This window comes from Corvus brachyrhynchos, unplaced genomic scaffold (genome assembly GCF_000691975.1).
Source record: "Corvus brachyrhynchos isolate BGI_N302 unplaced genomic scaffold, ASM69197v1 scaffold426, whole genome shotgun sequence".
Classification (NCBI taxonomy): Eukaryota; Metazoa; Chordata; class Aves; order Passeriformes; family Corvidae; genus Corvus; species Corvus brachyrhynchos.
Genome location: NW_008238653.1, coordinates 226261 through 242194, shown reverse-complemented (window position 1 = coordinate 242194; position 15934 = coordinate 226261). Strand labels below are relative to the sequence as shown.

At 51.7% G+C, this 15934-nt stretch overlaps 1 protein-coding gene across 1 annotated transcript in view; it reads right to left on the bottom strand.

The window, feature by feature from the left end:
* The window catches only part of DHX30 (DEAH-box helicase 30), a 27550-nt gene that overhangs the window by 6458 nt on the left and 5158 nt on the right, over window positions 1-15934 (bottom strand). Inside the window, exons 2-9 of the mRNA XM_008636315.2 lie at window positions 10067-10197; window positions 7815-7925; window positions 5472-5827; window positions 4652-4778; window positions 3482-3631; window positions 2867-3019; window positions 1298-2119; window positions 93-171 (exon numbers count right to left, since the gene is read on the bottom strand). Coding sequence (XP_008634537.2) covers window positions 93-171; window positions 1298-2119; window positions 2867-3019; window positions 3482-3631; window positions 4652-4778; window positions 5472-5827; window positions 7815-7925; window positions 10067-10197 — 1929 coding nt within the window. The remainder of the gene's footprint in view (window positions 1-92; window positions 172-1297; window positions 2120-2866; window positions 3020-3481; window positions 3632-4651; window positions 4779-5471; window positions 5828-7814; window positions 7926-10066; window positions 10198-15934) is intronic.

Genomic DNA, 15934 nt, shown 5'->3' with positions numbered 1-15934 from the left:
CCCTTGCACAAGAGGCATCGGGGTGTGTCTGGAGGGGTTCCCTTTCTCTCCCCCCAGCAGAAGGAAAGAGCTCGAGGTGAGGCAGGACCCACCTGGCTCTCCGTGGGCATCGATTTGCAGCACGAGGTCAGTGATCAGGTCAAGGTCGAGGACACACTCATCGTCGGATTGCTGGGTGGAACAGGACAGGCAGGTCAGGGAGGTGTCAGCACACAGCACAGGGGCACCCTCCAGAGCACCTTCTGCAGACAGCAAACGCCTGTACTTGGACAGCCTGCCCAGGACTTGGAGCCAGGAGCCTGGTCTGGGCTCCATCTGGAACCTGCTCTGGTCACAACTGCTGCCAGAGAGAAGGCACAGTCCCTTCCCATTGTCCAGATCTCAGAGCTGAGATCTGTGCACCTCTGCTGAACAGCACCTCACAATTAACAGAATTCCCATGAGATACCTGTGGACAAACTGTGCCACATGCACCTGGGAGTTCAAATCCATCAGGCTCTGAGCAGCAGCTTCTGTATCTCTCAGTAATTTGGAACAGACCATTAAAGCGCAGATAAAATCCCTGCCACAGCAGAAACAGGAAGAATGCCCTGGAGGCACTGGGATACCCCAAGCGAGTTTGCTGATCATCCAGGACTGGGAGAAGTGGCTGATACTTCAGACACTTGTTCAGCCACAGGGAGGGATCTCTCCAAGGCTGGAAAAACGGGCTGAAAGACTCCAGACCAGCAGGTTGGACCAGAAAACGTCTGGAGATGCCAGCCAACCTCAGTGAGTCTGTGACTCCATGACCCATCACTGGTATAGGATTACCCAGAGCACAGCACATGTCTGGAGGGCATTTTCCAGAGGAACAGTCAGACTAGTTGCAGAAAGCAGCAGTCAGGGAATTCAGTCATGCAGGACGGTAAGCACTGAGGTAACAGTGCTGGAAGCCACAACCATCCCAGTCCTGGGCCATGCTTGCCCGGGGTGTGCAAACATCCAACTCTGCGTCTGTGTACACACAGCAACGAGCTCTCAGCCTACTCAAACATCAAACTTCCCATTAAAGGGAGACAAAAGCAACTCGACCTCAATGTGGAGTCATCTTCATGCATAATTTAATCAAACTGCTCTGGGGTTCTACTAAGCCGACTACACTTCACGAGGACTAACGTGGAATTAAAGCTAAGCAGTGTCCAACAACCACAGGGAAGCAGGAGCAGTTCCAGGCCCAAACTCTCCCCCTGCTGATAGGCCAGAAGCCAGTGCCCCATCCAAGGGGGACAGCTCCCCCACGACACTGCACACCCACCTTGATCTCGTAGTGCCGGTGCCGGTGCCGGCCCAGCTTGGCCAGGATCTCCTCCAGGTAGTATTCCTTCACCGGGTACATGAAGCCCGGCACCTTGACCACGGGGCAATCCCCAAAGTAGTGGGAGAAGCGCTGGTTGTCCCCAGTGGCGCTCATGAGCACCAGGCGCAGGTCGGGGTTCAGCTTCTGGATGCCTTTGAGCAGGATGAGCAGGAAATCTGTGTTCACGTCCCGCTCGTGCACCTCGTCCACCACGACGTGGCTGACGCCCTCCAGGCTGGGGTTGCCCTGCAGCTTCCTGAGCAGGATGCCCACAGTGCAGAAGAGCAGGGCCCCTCCCCGGGCAGGGGGTTTGCTCTCCAGCCGCACCTGGTAGCCCACGTTCTTCCTCATGTTGGGCCCCAGCTCCTGCGCCACGCGCTGGGCGACCGAGATGGCGCTGATGCGCCGGGGCTGGGTGATGACCACGTTGCAGCGCGCGCCGCGGCCCTCCAGGATGTAGTGTTCCAGCAGCAGCTGCGGGATCCTCGTGGTTTTCCCACAGCCCGTGTCTCCTGCTATCACCACCACGGGGTTCTGCTCGATGGCTGACAGGATGGTGTCCTTGTGAGGGTCTACTGGCAGCGGGTGGCTCTCCTGCCAGGAGGCTCCTCTCCTTTTCCAGAGGGCCAGCAGGTTCTGGCTAAGGCGCACTTCCTCTGCTTCCAGCATGGGGATGTAGGTCTTCCCCGTGATGGCATCGCTGATCGCACCGGATTCCTTGGTCAGGTTCATCATGTCATCAGCGATCCGGGGCCTGGACTCCCTGATGTCCACGGGATACTGGGAGAGAGCGAGAAAGTTGGCGAGGACAGCAAGGTTAGTACCGGTCCTAAGAAGGACAGAAAGAAACAAGTGCCTGGAACAGACTCAGCCAGTCTGGCTTGGCCAAGGCTCTGCCAAGGTCTCCTCAGATCTTAGGTAACTCAGCCTTGTTCGGAACTGAGGTTATTTAAAGTGAAAACTAATTTGGGCAGCCCCCTGTGTGTTCCTTGCTGCATTCCCTGTTTTAGGAGGGGTATTAGTGCTGCTGCCTGAACTGACAGGCACAAACCAGTAACTTCAGCTCTCCAACACAACAGCCCCTCAAAGACAACTTTTGGAAACTATCAAGTTACACCACCACCCAGACACATAACTTACACAAAACACAAGCGTTTGGCTAAGCCAGAAATATTCTGTCTTGGCAAAAGAAAGAACAGAAGTCCCACATCCCACAGGAAGAACTACAAGGAGCAACAGGTCAGGAATTGTCTAGAACAAAAATCAAAGCATTGGCCCAGATGTTCATGGGATTAGAAGTTGCTGAACTTTTTATCAATCACAACTTTTGGATTCAACCTTAAGAGTCCTGGAGTCTTCCAAAGGGAAGGCCACTGCCCAGAAAGGGCAGCAGAGACTGATCAGGTTTTGTGGCAACAATCAAACCATGAATTCCCTCAACATTTTGACAGGAAGCTTTCAAACACATCCAATTCCTGAAGTGAAATGGGATCAGGCAAAGGAGATCCTCAGGGGGCTGAGCCTTACGTGGTTCAGGTAGTTCTCAATCTTGCGCAGGGTGGCCTCAGGGACTTTGATGTGGCAGGGCTTCCTCTGGTTCTCCCCCAGCTCCCGCAGGGACGTCATGTTGTACATGGCATGGCTCAGGGGGTTGTTGTTCTTGTCCACCAGGCCAAGGCTCTGCAGGGAACAGGCAAACAACACCATCAGGTCTGAGGCTGCTCACACCAAGGGCTGGTATACAGAGCACCCGGATCCCATGTTTGGCTAGGCCCACTCCTTACCATCCCAAATCCATCAATTCCTGCCTTTCTTGCCACAGCAAGAAACCAGACATGATCCCACTCCAGCTCTGGAGAACCAGACACACCAGACACAACACTTGCAAGGTCTCAAACAGTCCCATGAGAGGAACAGCAGACATGACTGCAAAACCCTCTTGTTGAGTCCCTTGCTGTGGTTCTGGCATGCTGTGAATCCCAAGGTTTGGAAGTTCATGTTTATTAAGCATTAGCTCATTAAGCAAGCCAAAGATCAGGAAGTTTCCAGCATCCCCTGTCAGGCTCAAACCCAGTGAGTGATGTGGGAGGAGCTGTATCCACAGGCACATCCCCAGGGGATACAGGAGCCTGGGGCACTCACCTTCAGCTTCTGACAGGCCAGAGCTGCTGCTTTGTTCTCGGCCTCCACCTTGCGCCGGCCCTTGGCAGCGAAGGTCATGGGGCAGGGCCAGCGCAGTGTGAGCTTGCAGATCTTGGTCTTGGTGCCCACCGTGCGGAACTGCATGTACTCCTGCAGGGAACAACAGCACCGGGCTCTGCAGGACAGCCTGGGCCCAGAGGGACCACCCTGCCCAGCCCCTGGCCCTGCCCAGACACCCCAGCAGCCCCACCCTGGGCATCCCTGGCAGCGCTGCCCAAACGCTCCTGGAGCTCTGGCAGCCTCGGGGCCGTGCCCATTCCCTGGGGAGCCTGGGCAGTGCCCAGCACCCTCTGGGGGAAGAACCTTTCCCTGCTCTCCAGGCTGATCCTCCCCTGGCCCAGCTCCAGCCACTCCCTGGGTCCTGTCCCTGTCAAAGGGAGCAGAGCTCAGAGCTGCCCCTCAAGAGGAGCTGCAGCCCCTGCTGAGCTCTGCCCTCAGTCTCCTCTGCTCCAGCTGAACCAACCCAGAGTCCTCAACCACTCCTCGTGTGGCCCTTCCAGACCTTTCACCACGGGGTTTTTTGCTGGATTAGTTGGATTTTTTGGGATTTTTTAAAATGGAGCACTAGAAGGAGTTTACTGCACTGAACTCCACCGCCTCAGCTCGCCAGGCGCTGTCTAAGCCAAAGTGAGAGCAAGCAGCTGTGGGGAACATCCTGAGAGCCTTGGGGTGGAACTCAGCTCCTTTCTGCTGAACACCTCCTGGGAAGGAGGTGGGTAACACATCCCGGGAAGGAGGATCACCAGATACGGGCAAGAATCGAGCTGTGGAAAGATTCCATCAGCACAGAAGCTACACATTGCTCCCAGTAACACAAACTTGTGCTTGTTGCAGATATATGGGGAAAGGAAACCTTAGATAGTATCTCCTTCATTCAGACAGCAGCTCCTCCACTGCCCTGGCCTCAGGAGCAACATTCCTCATGATTCTATCAAGACATTCCCTCATGTCTCACCACAAAGTCTTTTCTCTGCTGTTCACACTGATTTCTCTAGGTCTAGTTCTAACTTCCCTCCTCTCCCCAGTTCTGCTGCCCAAAGAAAGCACTGAAAATGATTCCAGTTGGAGCCTCTGAGCTTTGTCCCTGGCAGGGGTCAGACAGCACCTTACCTTGACTGTGGAGGAAGAGGTTGCAATCTGAATCACTTGGGCCAGGAGATTTTTGGGAAGTGGGAACTGTGTCAGGGCACGGATGGCGGTGTTGTCGTCTGTCATTTCAATGGAACTCCCTCCTCGGCTGCATGGAACATGAGGAGAGTTGGATGTACAAATGCCCACTTGTGCTCAGACCCACTCCACTCCAGGAGTGCTGCTGAGCTCTGAAACCACTCAGTGAAAGCCCAGGTAATTCTGGTCATGTGCAGAGTCCAGCTGTCCCTTGCTACTAAAATCTGTCAGTCACGACCACCCAGCCCAGCAAAGCCACCTACTACAGAGTGATCCAACCTTCACACCAAGACTAAACAGCTCTAAACAGATTTAATTAATAAATAATTCTGAATAAAAAACCCCATCACTGAAATAACCACCATCACCTACATCTCTTACAGATCTTGCTCCTGCTGCCTATTAGAAATCCAAGATCTGTGCTCATAAAGTCAAGCAGGCAGCTTCAAGCAGGGGATGAGAAGGAGCATGTTTAGCACTGCCCTCAAAACCAGGGTGGTCAAAACCTGGTGTAAGTGCACATGCACCACTTCTGGGGATGGAAATGTCCTTAGGCACAGAAGAATAAGGCAGCTAACAAGACTGGCAGCAGTCTCTCCAGAGGGCAGAGCTGCAGAGAAGAAGTCTATGCATTCCCTGGATGGCAGCCAGGTACAAGACCAGGCTGCCCCAGTATTCCTCTGGCCCATCTCCAGGCCCCCCCCAGCTACAGGAAAACCCTCCCTTCCCTCTGCCCTGGCTCAGCATTCCCAGCCAGACCCACCTGGCGTCTCTGCCTGGGGTCCGGGCGTCCTGGTGTGCCATGGGCAGGTAATCCGAGACATCGATCGCCTCCTCCTCCAGCTCTCCTTCCTCCAGCTCCCCCTCCTCCAGCTCCCCTTCCTCCAGCTCCTCTCTCCTCATGGCTTTGGGCATCCTGCCCTGCTCCATGGGCTGGATGGCATCATCGGGCTCCATGCGGCGCCAGCAGGTGGACAGGTCAGCGAGGGAGGGGCCGGACTTGGAGCGCCACTTGCCCTCGGAGCACCAGCGCTCGTCGGGACAGCCCAGCTGGTCGGCCAGCAGCCGGTACTTGGCCGCATCGAAGAGCTCGTTCCGGGGGCCCAGCAAGCCCCAGCCCTGCAGGAGACAGGGGCAGCTCTGGGAACCCCCCCCTGCAGCTCTGGGAACACCCCCCTGCAGCTCTGGGAACCCACACCCTGCTGGGGACAGGGGGGCAGGAGCGGTCCCCTCCTCTCCTTCCCCACGCAGAGAGAGAGCGAGGAAAGGCACTTTCAGGAACTCTGAACTTTCCCCCGCCACTGTTCTGTACCAACGGGAATCTGGTCCCTGCCCTCCCTTCCCAGGGCATGCCTCTCAGCCCCACACAGCTCCTTAGAAAGGGTGGGCCAGGATTTATTGGGGTTTTACAAACTCTTGGCTATATTTAGAACCCTCAAGTTTTGAAATCACCCTCAGAGCAGGAAATGCATCTTTTTGGGAAGGCTAGTCTGAACTGGCATAATCTGGGATAACACAGGATGAGAATTCAGGGAATGGTTCATCTTTCATTTCCCAGGAAGAGTTTTTTGTACAAGCAGCAGGAAAATGTCCCTAACCTGGCAGATTCTGAAGCAGGCCTGCAGTAATTAAACACTCTCCTACCATCACCATTTAGGACTGAACCTTGCAGGAAGCTCCAGACATACCTGGAGTGCAGCACACATCATTTCTTACCAGGATGCTGCAGTAAGTTCTAGCTTTAATTTTCATAAATTAAAAGTTACAGCTTTAGACCTTTTAATGGCCTTAATGGGCCTGCACTATAAAAAGCTGTATTATTTTGTGCTGTGGGAGTGCCTGAGACACCAAAGTTCACCTGGCTTGCTGCTCTACTCAAAGCCTCTGTATTCACTCTCTGCACTAAATAGATGCTATTAATTTTCTTGAACTGATGGCTTTTTAAAGCAGCATTTGTAGCTCTTTCTATAGCTGTGATCACACAAGGCCTCCATCACAAGGGTCTTCTGCCAGCTTCCAGTTTAGCTGGCAAAGAAAGCTTTGCATGTTCAATCTGTGGTTTCAGGGGCCTGGGTTTTGGTTTAAGCTCTAAACTAAAGTACACTTCAGCCATTTCCAAAATTTGGGGAAAATGTGTCAATAGGGTATTTTTCTTTGAAGTCTCCTTTGAAAACTTCCAGGCTCTCAAAGAAAGCAGGGAACAACACTGGACTAGGGAGGATAAAACCAGGATGTTTTCCCAGCGAACGCTGACTGCGTGAGGTGGAATCAAGTCAGTGAGTGAAACAAGTTTTGCTGATTCCAGGATTAGAGGACCAGCTCGAGCAGCTGAGGAAGCTGAGTTTTCACACTGTCTTCCTGAATTTCTGAAAACTGGTTATTTCCTCACAGAGCATTCTGATCTACAAGCAAACCAAAACCTGTCTCACTGTCAGAGCATGCACAGCATCTTCTCCTGAGCAGAGAGATATCCCTGTTCCCATTCTACACACAGATCAATGGGAAACTCTCAAATCAGTCTCACTTGCTCAAGGTAACACATAACAGCCAGGGGCAGAGCTGGAGATAAAACTGCATCTTTTTCTCAGCTATAAAACACCGTCGAGAGAGACCTTCAGAGTTTTACTGTGCCTGTTTGATACTGGCTGCACACACCCATTTCTAGCCATAAGTAAGTGCCAAACAAAGCATAACTGTCAGAGTAACAGCAAAACACAACATGTAATTGCCACGCTGGCTTTGATGAAGAGGAAACAGGAGGCTCTGAAGGTCCTACAGCTGCAAACACACCCAGCTGTGCTGGCAGAAGTGGGAGTAAGTGACCAGCAAACCCACCTGAGGGATGCTCTACTCGCTGTAGATGCTGGGACTAAGGAGCTGATTAAGGTCCAGGACAAAAGGAACAAAGACCAGGACTACCTGACGCAAGCGGGATTTTAAGCTCAAATGGATTCAGACTCAAGACTTCACCCTCTACCCCTGACTACCAGAGGGGCCAACTAAGGGAGTGCACAGGCAAAGAGAGACGAAAGAGTTCCCATCACCAGGCCAGGCTGGCTGCACACTGCGGGGTGTGTCGGGCCAGCCGAGCAGCAGCAGAGCTCACCTTGAAGAGCTGACACGCTGCAGCCGCCGCCTGCCGCTCCGCATCGATCTTCTTGGTCCCATAGCCCTCCACTTCCACATTCTTCGGCCACTTTATGTGGAGAGTGACTTTCTGAAAGGCAAGGAGAACCAGAGAATGAGCCAGGGCAAGCTCTCCCCTCCACCAGAGCACACACTCCAACCATCTCTGCACTCCAGGCAAAGAAGAGAAACACAGAAGAAAACTGTGAACGAAGTGTTGTCTGGTCCCTTCACAGGAAGCTCCACTCCAGGAGCACTGAAGGAAAAGGCTGAGCAGGGCACAGAGGTGCCACAGCCCCACAGGAGCTGCAGGGCTGAGGTCCAGCATGGGCTGTGGTGTCACAGCGTGTCAGCACCGAGGGATAAATGCCAGGAGGTCATTACAGGAACAATTCCATTCCAGGGCTGTCCCTCTGCATTCTGCAGCACACCAAAGTGTGCCCCGGAGCAAGATCCCCTCTCCAACAGCTTCCAGCTGCAACAGCAAGGAAATCTTCCCAACTGTCTTCCTCACTGTCATGGAAGCAGCACAGGGTTGCCTCAGCTCCCAGGCACTCCAGCACTCAGTGGGCACAGGAGCACCCAGCTCCAGCACAACACAAGCACTGGCAGAACCACAGCCCCACCACAGCTCCTGCATGGGAGCATCCTCCTGGATGGGAGCACTAAATCCTGCAGAGAATGCTGAAAGATGAAGCCTGCCCTCTTCAAAGAAGTGCTCCAAATCAAGAGCTCGCTCAGCTGCTGGCCCTGCAGATGCCACAAGGCTCCAGGAGGGAAATGCCTAAGGAATTCTCTCCTGTTTCTGCAGCACAGATGAAAGGCGGCAATGGATGGATCGGCTGGGGAAGCCCAGCCTCCAAGGCTGGAGCACAGGCTCCTGACTCTCCAGCACCTGGCTGGCTGCCTTCCTGCCCCTGAACCCAGCTCTCTGCAGGGAATTACTATGGATTTTGCCTCGGGGCTCTGCCTGGAAAGCACAGACCTGCTGGGAAAAAAGGTGTCTCAGAAGGCCAAGTACTCACAAAGCCCCTGTTCACATCCAACAAAAGCTCTCCAGGCTCTCACCTGTCCTTCTGCCCACATCTGCTGGCTTGTTTTTCTTTGTGAGCCAACCCTCATTTTTTTCCCAGGGCTCCTTTATCTCCCTTATTGTTTTCCTGGTTTAGTTTTTTGTTTTAATCTGAAGTTACTCTGCACATTAATCTATTTAAGTGCTGGCAAGAATGGGAACCAATTACACAAACTGAAGAGATGAGGCACTGCCTGGGGTATTCCAAATTTTAGGGATGAGGCACTGGCTATGGTATTCCAAAATTTAAGTTAGGAAACTGCACTACTGCTTGAGAAAGAGCAAGAAAAACAAACACAAATAATGAAGAACTCTGAAGTAACATTACTAATGTATCCCCTAAAATCCAGGGATGCTTAAGAAGGATGTGGCAATAAAAACTGTCTGGGAAATTTTAGACAGAATGTTATTGGAAAATGTTAATCCATCAGAACTGAGTCTTTTCCTGGAATGTGGGTTACAGTTAAACTTCAGCTGGAAAGGGCTTTCAGCTCTGGAATGAGAGCTGGTGTGACAGGAAGAGGCAAAACCTTGACCATGGAGCACCATTAGGTAAGAATTCCTGCTCAGTTCATAGCCCAGACCCAGATCTGGGGCTCTGGCATCCCAGTGACAGCTCAAACTACCTGGAAAACTGTTTGCTTGGGATTCCTCCACTTCATTTAACAAACAGGCTGTATTTCACCCTGCTCTTAAATACTATTAGAAGCCTCCCTCCATTGCAAACAAACTCCTCTTTTCCGGTTGCAATTGGACATTTTTGGCTTCGGAATTTTTTCTATTGGAATCCACAATCAAATCTAGGGTTCCTAAGGGCTAGAATACAGCTTTTAAATCTTAATTTTCTAAGGTAGTAGGACACCTTTAAGCACATTTAAGCACAGACTCTGTGTCTTTCTGGTGAGAAAGGCCAGATACAACAAGTCACTTAAAAGAAAAATATCCACACAAAAAGAGGAACAGCCCCTGCATTTATACACCTTTAAAGCATATGGAGATCAGGAAAAATAGCAAGAAGTGAGAATATTTCTTGTTTGAAACTTTTATGTGGAATTAAAACTCTTCTATGATTTTCTCTAGGAAAGTTACTTCCAGGATTAGCAGTTCCGTGGCTCCCTTCCCACTCTATGTCCAACACCCCTCCAGCAGCACGGGATTACCTTTTTCCTTGGCCCATTAGTGTGGATGTAAACCAGCTTGTCCCTTGCATGGGAAATGCCCAGGGCTCGGCCAATCACGCTGTTGAGCAAGTTTTTAGGCTGTGGAAATTCCTTTAGTAAGTCTCTGGAATCTGGAAAAAAAAACGAAGAGGAACTAAATGTCTCCCAGTTGCTGTGCAGTCCCGTTCAGAGGCGCGTTCCAACACCTGCGGCTCCAGGAGAGCCGGGCTCAGGGGGCAGGCAGAGGGTCCGGTGCTCACCTACAGCATCTCCAGGCACCAGCAAGGTCCTGGATCCCTGAGGCTGGGACAGACCTCCAGGATCATCGAATCCACCCTGTGCCCAATCCCCACCTTGTCCCCAGCCCAGAGCACTGAGTGCCACCTCCAGGTGTTCCTTGGACACCTCCAGGGCTGGGCACTCCAAACCTCCCTGGGCAGCCCCTGCCAAGGCCTGACCACCCTTTCCAGGAGGAATGTTCCCCAATATCCACCCTGAGAAGGTCCCCCCTGAGCCTCCTTTGCTCCAGGCTGAGCCCCTTTCCCAGCTCCCTCAGCCACTCCTGGGGCTCCAGCCCCTTCCCAGCTCCGTTCCCTGCCCTGGACACGCTCCAGCCCTCAAGGTCTCTCCTGTCAGGAGGGACCCAAAGCTGCCCCCAGGATTCCAGGGGATCCCTCAGCAGGGCCAGCACAGGGGGCAGTCCCTGCCCTGGGGCTCTGCCCACACTGGGGCTGGGACAGCCCAGGGGCCATCGGCCTCTTGCCCACCTGGGCACAGCTGGGCTCGTGTCCAGCAGCTGGCACCAGCATGGACCCAGTGCCTTTCCTCACCAGCTCTGTTTGTTATTCCTCAGTATCAAAACCCAACTGAGCAATAACAACTTTGAACAGTTTGGGCGTTTGCAACGTCCCCCCCCCAGCCACAGGTTAAATCCAGGGTCTCACAAGTTACACATTAGATCCAGCCAGCAGTAGAAACATGAAAAAATGCCTGAGGACTTCATCCTGAAATGACCGGGATGGCTGGATTAGAGCCTGGGAATGTGGTTTAATCTGAATTGCTTGGAGAATCCCCTGGAAAGAGGCTTGCCAACAGCGTTTGGAGATGCAGCAGCCCCAGAGGCAGCAGGACAGAGGGCAGGTGGGACTGGCCCCGGCCCCCACAGGGAAATGCTGCTCAGGGTACAGCAGGGAGGGGATGCTGATGATCAAACCAAATCACTCATTTAAAAAAACAACAGTAATAAAATCCCACTGCCCCCAACAGAGCCATGTCACACCCACGTCCCAGGTCAGTCTCCTCCCTGACCACCTCCAGCAGTTTCAGCAGTGAGGGAGCTGCTCCAACTCCTCTCACCTGCATCACTGCCATGGCCAGCACTGGGAAGGGCCTTTTCTTCCAGCAGCAGGTCCAGTGAGATCAGATCAATGGGATAACAATTCCGGATGTTCCTACACCTCACAAACAGAGAGGTGGCACAGCTCCCTGGTGAGGAGAGGGGCAGCTGCCCCTTCTCCCAGGCTCCAACACCCCCACTAACCCAGATGTGCAGGGAGACGACCTGCAGCCCTAATCCCACAGAAAACCAAGGCAGGAAAAGGGAACACACACGTTTTTGCTGGGCTCACAAGTGAATCAGCCAGCACAGTCCTGCAGGTACCAAAAGCAGCACAAGGGAACAGGGAGAGGGATGGGGTCTCCTGCTCTGCAGCAGCAAGCACAGCTCATCCCACACTCAGCCTCATCCCACACAAACTCCCCGGGCAGTCAGGACTTGGGTGACCTCCCTGCAGACCACCCTGGGGGTGAGCATTCCCTTTTGGAGGGTTTCTGAACCCCTTGCAGGAATTCAGGGCATGTTTCAGCAATGAATCAGAAGCCACCACAGAGATCACTGGTACCACCAGAAACCAGAATTTCTGACTGAGCCACCAAATCCAAGGAGAAACGAGGAGCCAACAGTCACTCATCAGAGCATCACCAAGCATCACTGTGTTCTGCTGGAAACTGATTCTAGAGCTGCTGTCATAAAGACACAGAGGAACTGCAGAGAATCCCAGAATGGTTTGGGTTGGAAAGATCCTTGAAGATCTTCCATTCATTTATTTAACAAATGGGCAGGGACACCTTCCACTAGACCAGGTTGCTCCAAGCCCATCCAACCTGGCCTTGGACACTTCCCAAGATGTTCAAGGCAAGAAGAATTTAGGAGAGGCTCTGTCACACAGGCACGTGGAAGAGATGCTCTCCAAGAACATGCTCATCATGATGATGTCCTAGGAGGGCCCAGCTGGAAGCTGAGCAACTGGGAAACCATGGGAGATTTAGAGAAGGCAGAGTTCTGCTGTGCCACTGGAGGCCTGACACTGTCAGCCTGGGGACACTTGGCTAACGGAGAACAAAAAGCCACTGCTGATCCCATCACCCTCTCTGGCAAAATCCAGCAGGCTGATCCACAGCTCAGCACAGAAGATTCACTGGTGACACTCAGTTTTGAAACTTCTTCTTGCAAACCATAGAAGAACCACCTGGATCTTGAGAAATGCTTTCAGTAGCCTTGGATAACTCCAGGGGAATTGCAGGAATTACTGTGATTTACGACCACGATTTGTCCATGAATTACCTTCTATATATTGGCCAAGGGAGCAGGAAAATGGTCTCAGCCTAACAAAAAACTACGAGCCAATTTTGTGTAATTATACAGCAAATGTGCTATTTCTATCTACTCAAGCAAGTTTCTCTATATTCAGACTTTGGCCTGCTCAGGAAAACTGGAAAAGCATCCAAGATTTTGGCACTCCGCAGTTCTATTCCGTTCCACAGTGGTGGGACAAATGGAGGGAGGAGCAGTAACACAAGTCCCAAATGCACCATTCAATTCACTTAATAAAAAAAGAAAAGCAGAAAGCAAATCTCCAGCACCAGCATGGTTATTTGGCTTCCAGCTGTTTCCTCTTTCAAAAACAATAACCTGGGAAATTCTGTGATAGGAGGTGCAAGAAGCACATTTTTAATACCCCCCCAAATCCAATTACCTATGACCGAGGCAGTTTCTCACATTCTAAGGTGACTCCTCAGTGAAGACTAAATATTTAATCTGCTCTAGAGGGGAAAATAGGATCTCTGACTAACAAAGCCCAGTTCTGGTGACAGCTCAGGCTTGGAATTCCCAACAAGGTGCAATGTTTTCTCCCCAGCTGAAAACACCACATCCAGCAGCACATTCTGACTGTGTCAGGGGCTGATGGATCACCTTCAGCCCATTCCTGCCCCAATCCCAGAGCTGAACGGATCTTATCCTGCAGGAAGCCATCCCTCCCTCGGAGCTTTTAAAGAAACAACCCCAAACTGCAGAACTGGATTTGCAGAATGTTCCCTTCCCTGCCAAATCAGATTTCTCAGCATCTTCCTCCAAGGAGTGTCTCAGTTCTGTCACAGCTGAGAGTGGATGTTTGGGTGGGAATTGTGTCAGTGGGAGCACAAGGAGTACAGCTCAATACTCCCAAAACTGAGCCACACATGACACCCAAACAGCTCTGAGATCACGAAGGAATATTAAAAGCCTGTCTTGGAGAGCAGACAAGTCAGGGTGGGGCTATCAAAGAAGCCAATTAACTAATTAAAGTTCCTCAAAGCCAGTGAGCGCTTTAGGTTAATTCAATTGTGAAAGTCCAGGATAATTCCAAGCTACACTGAAAAACACAAAAACCAAACCCCAAAACCAACAAACCACCCAGCTGGAGTGGCCCAGCCTCCTACAAACCCCAACAAATCTGAGTGAAAACACTCCTGTACGAGAGCACAAACCAAACAGCCCAAAGTCCTGTTCAAGGAGGACAGAGGAGATACATTAGTTTCTCTCTTCTCTCCAATTCTGCTCCCTGGAAGCAACAAATTAGCACCAAGGACAAGCCAGCAATGACAAAATTCCTCAAGATATAACAAATTCAAGTAATAAACCTGAAAGTGTTTCCAACACATCAAAAATCCCCAAAAAAAGAAAAAAAGCCCTGTGGGTCCGCAATATCCATTTCACAAGGAATTAGCCCAGACATGTTCCACTGCAGAGATGGAGGGAGACACAGAAAGTTCCACCTGGCAGCTTAGCTTCGAGTACACCAAAACATGGCTTTTTGGGGAATTTCGGGGGTTTTAAACCATCCCCAGCCATCCTGAACACGGCCCCTTTCAACACACACAGACTAAAACCCACACACAGCTCCTGGCTGAACAAGAGCTTAAAAACCAGGAAAACTGAGCAGGTCCCTCCAAAAACAAGTGGGATCAGCTGAGGAGAAGGAGCAGTGGCCAAGCTCCCCCTCGGAGCCACTGGGGCTGATCAGGAACCTGCCCTGCTCCAGGAAGGGATCCAGAGCTCCAGCCCAGCCCAAATTCTGCTCTGGTTCTACAGGACAAATTTAATTAGTGACAGAGGAGGGTTCCTGGAGCAAACCCGAGGGCAAGGGCACGTCAGCCTCGGGAACGAGGGGAAGTGACTGAGCTGCCCAAATCCCACTGTCTAAGCCAAAAAAGTGAAGCCTCAGACAACAACACGGATCTACCAGTGACTTTTTGAAGCTGGCCTCGGGTCCGGGTGGATTTTTCCGTATTTGTATCCAAGGCTAATAACAAAGCAGCCAAACGAGGATGGCTAAGGAGACATCAGCCCACAAGCTGAGGGTGAAGAACCGATCTCAGAAAGAGGTTTTTCAAATGACATTCATGATCTCCACGTGCTCAAGTAGCAGCTGGACAGGTAGGGCAGGTTCACGAGACCCTGAGGGCTTTTATTTGTTCATCCAAAACAAATCCATTATTGGAAACAATCCCAGTATCACCACACTCCCATCTCAAGAGCCTTTCATGGTCAATCCACCACATAAACTGGGAGGGCAAGTGAACTGAAGACCAAAAATAAAAGTACTCGGGCACTGCCTGAAAACACATTACAAAAAAGTGCTGACAGACGAAATACAAAAGAGGAAAGAAAAAAAAAAAATCCTGGTTTATTCCTTTTCTCAGGCAACACCTGAAGCAGCTCATTAAACAATAATTTGGGGTGGCTCAGCACCTGCTTTAGCAGGGAGTTAATCTGCTCTGTTGAACAGCTTGAACGTAACAATTAAAAGACCATCCCACTATGAACGCCAAATTAAAGCTCAGCAGCTTCTGAAAGGCAAATGGAACCAAGACCCAAAGAATCCTGAAATTACAGAGAAAATAATAACTTTAAAAGTGCTGGAGAGTGGGAAAGAAGCACCGAACACAGAAGGATAAGGGTTGAGAAAAAGGGAAAAGTTCTATTGTAACAATACCCCAAATTTCCAAAACGCAGCCCACGAAAGAAAACTGAAACCAAAACAGTGATTTTCAAGGGAAAATGGTTCAAGTCACAACCTCTGGCACAAAAGCACTCGCATCTCTCTAAGCTCCAAGTGCTCTCCACACTCCATAATCCAACAAAAAGCGATTCAAAACGTGACACCAGACCCGAGTTTTAAACATTCTTTCACAGCAGTGACGATTCCGAGCAGCGGGAAGGCATTCACCTTCCCACCTGGGCCCACGCACCACTGACAGCCAAACGGGGAAAATCTTCCAGGCTCTGGCCAGAGACATCACCCCTGGCCGGCTTTAGGGACGCTGCAGTACCGAAGGCCGGATGCTCCAGAGCTGTCGGTGTCTCCATCGGCGTTTCCCGGGCTCTCCAGGTGGATCCAGCGGGATCCCGCGCACGGAGAGGCGGGGAACGGCCCTAACGGCCCGCGCTGCCCGGCGCCGCCCGAGCGCTTCGCAACCCATCCCCTTTCCCTGACACATCTCCACGGGGGATTTTCCTCTCGCGTCAGCGACGGGAGGCGGCCGGAG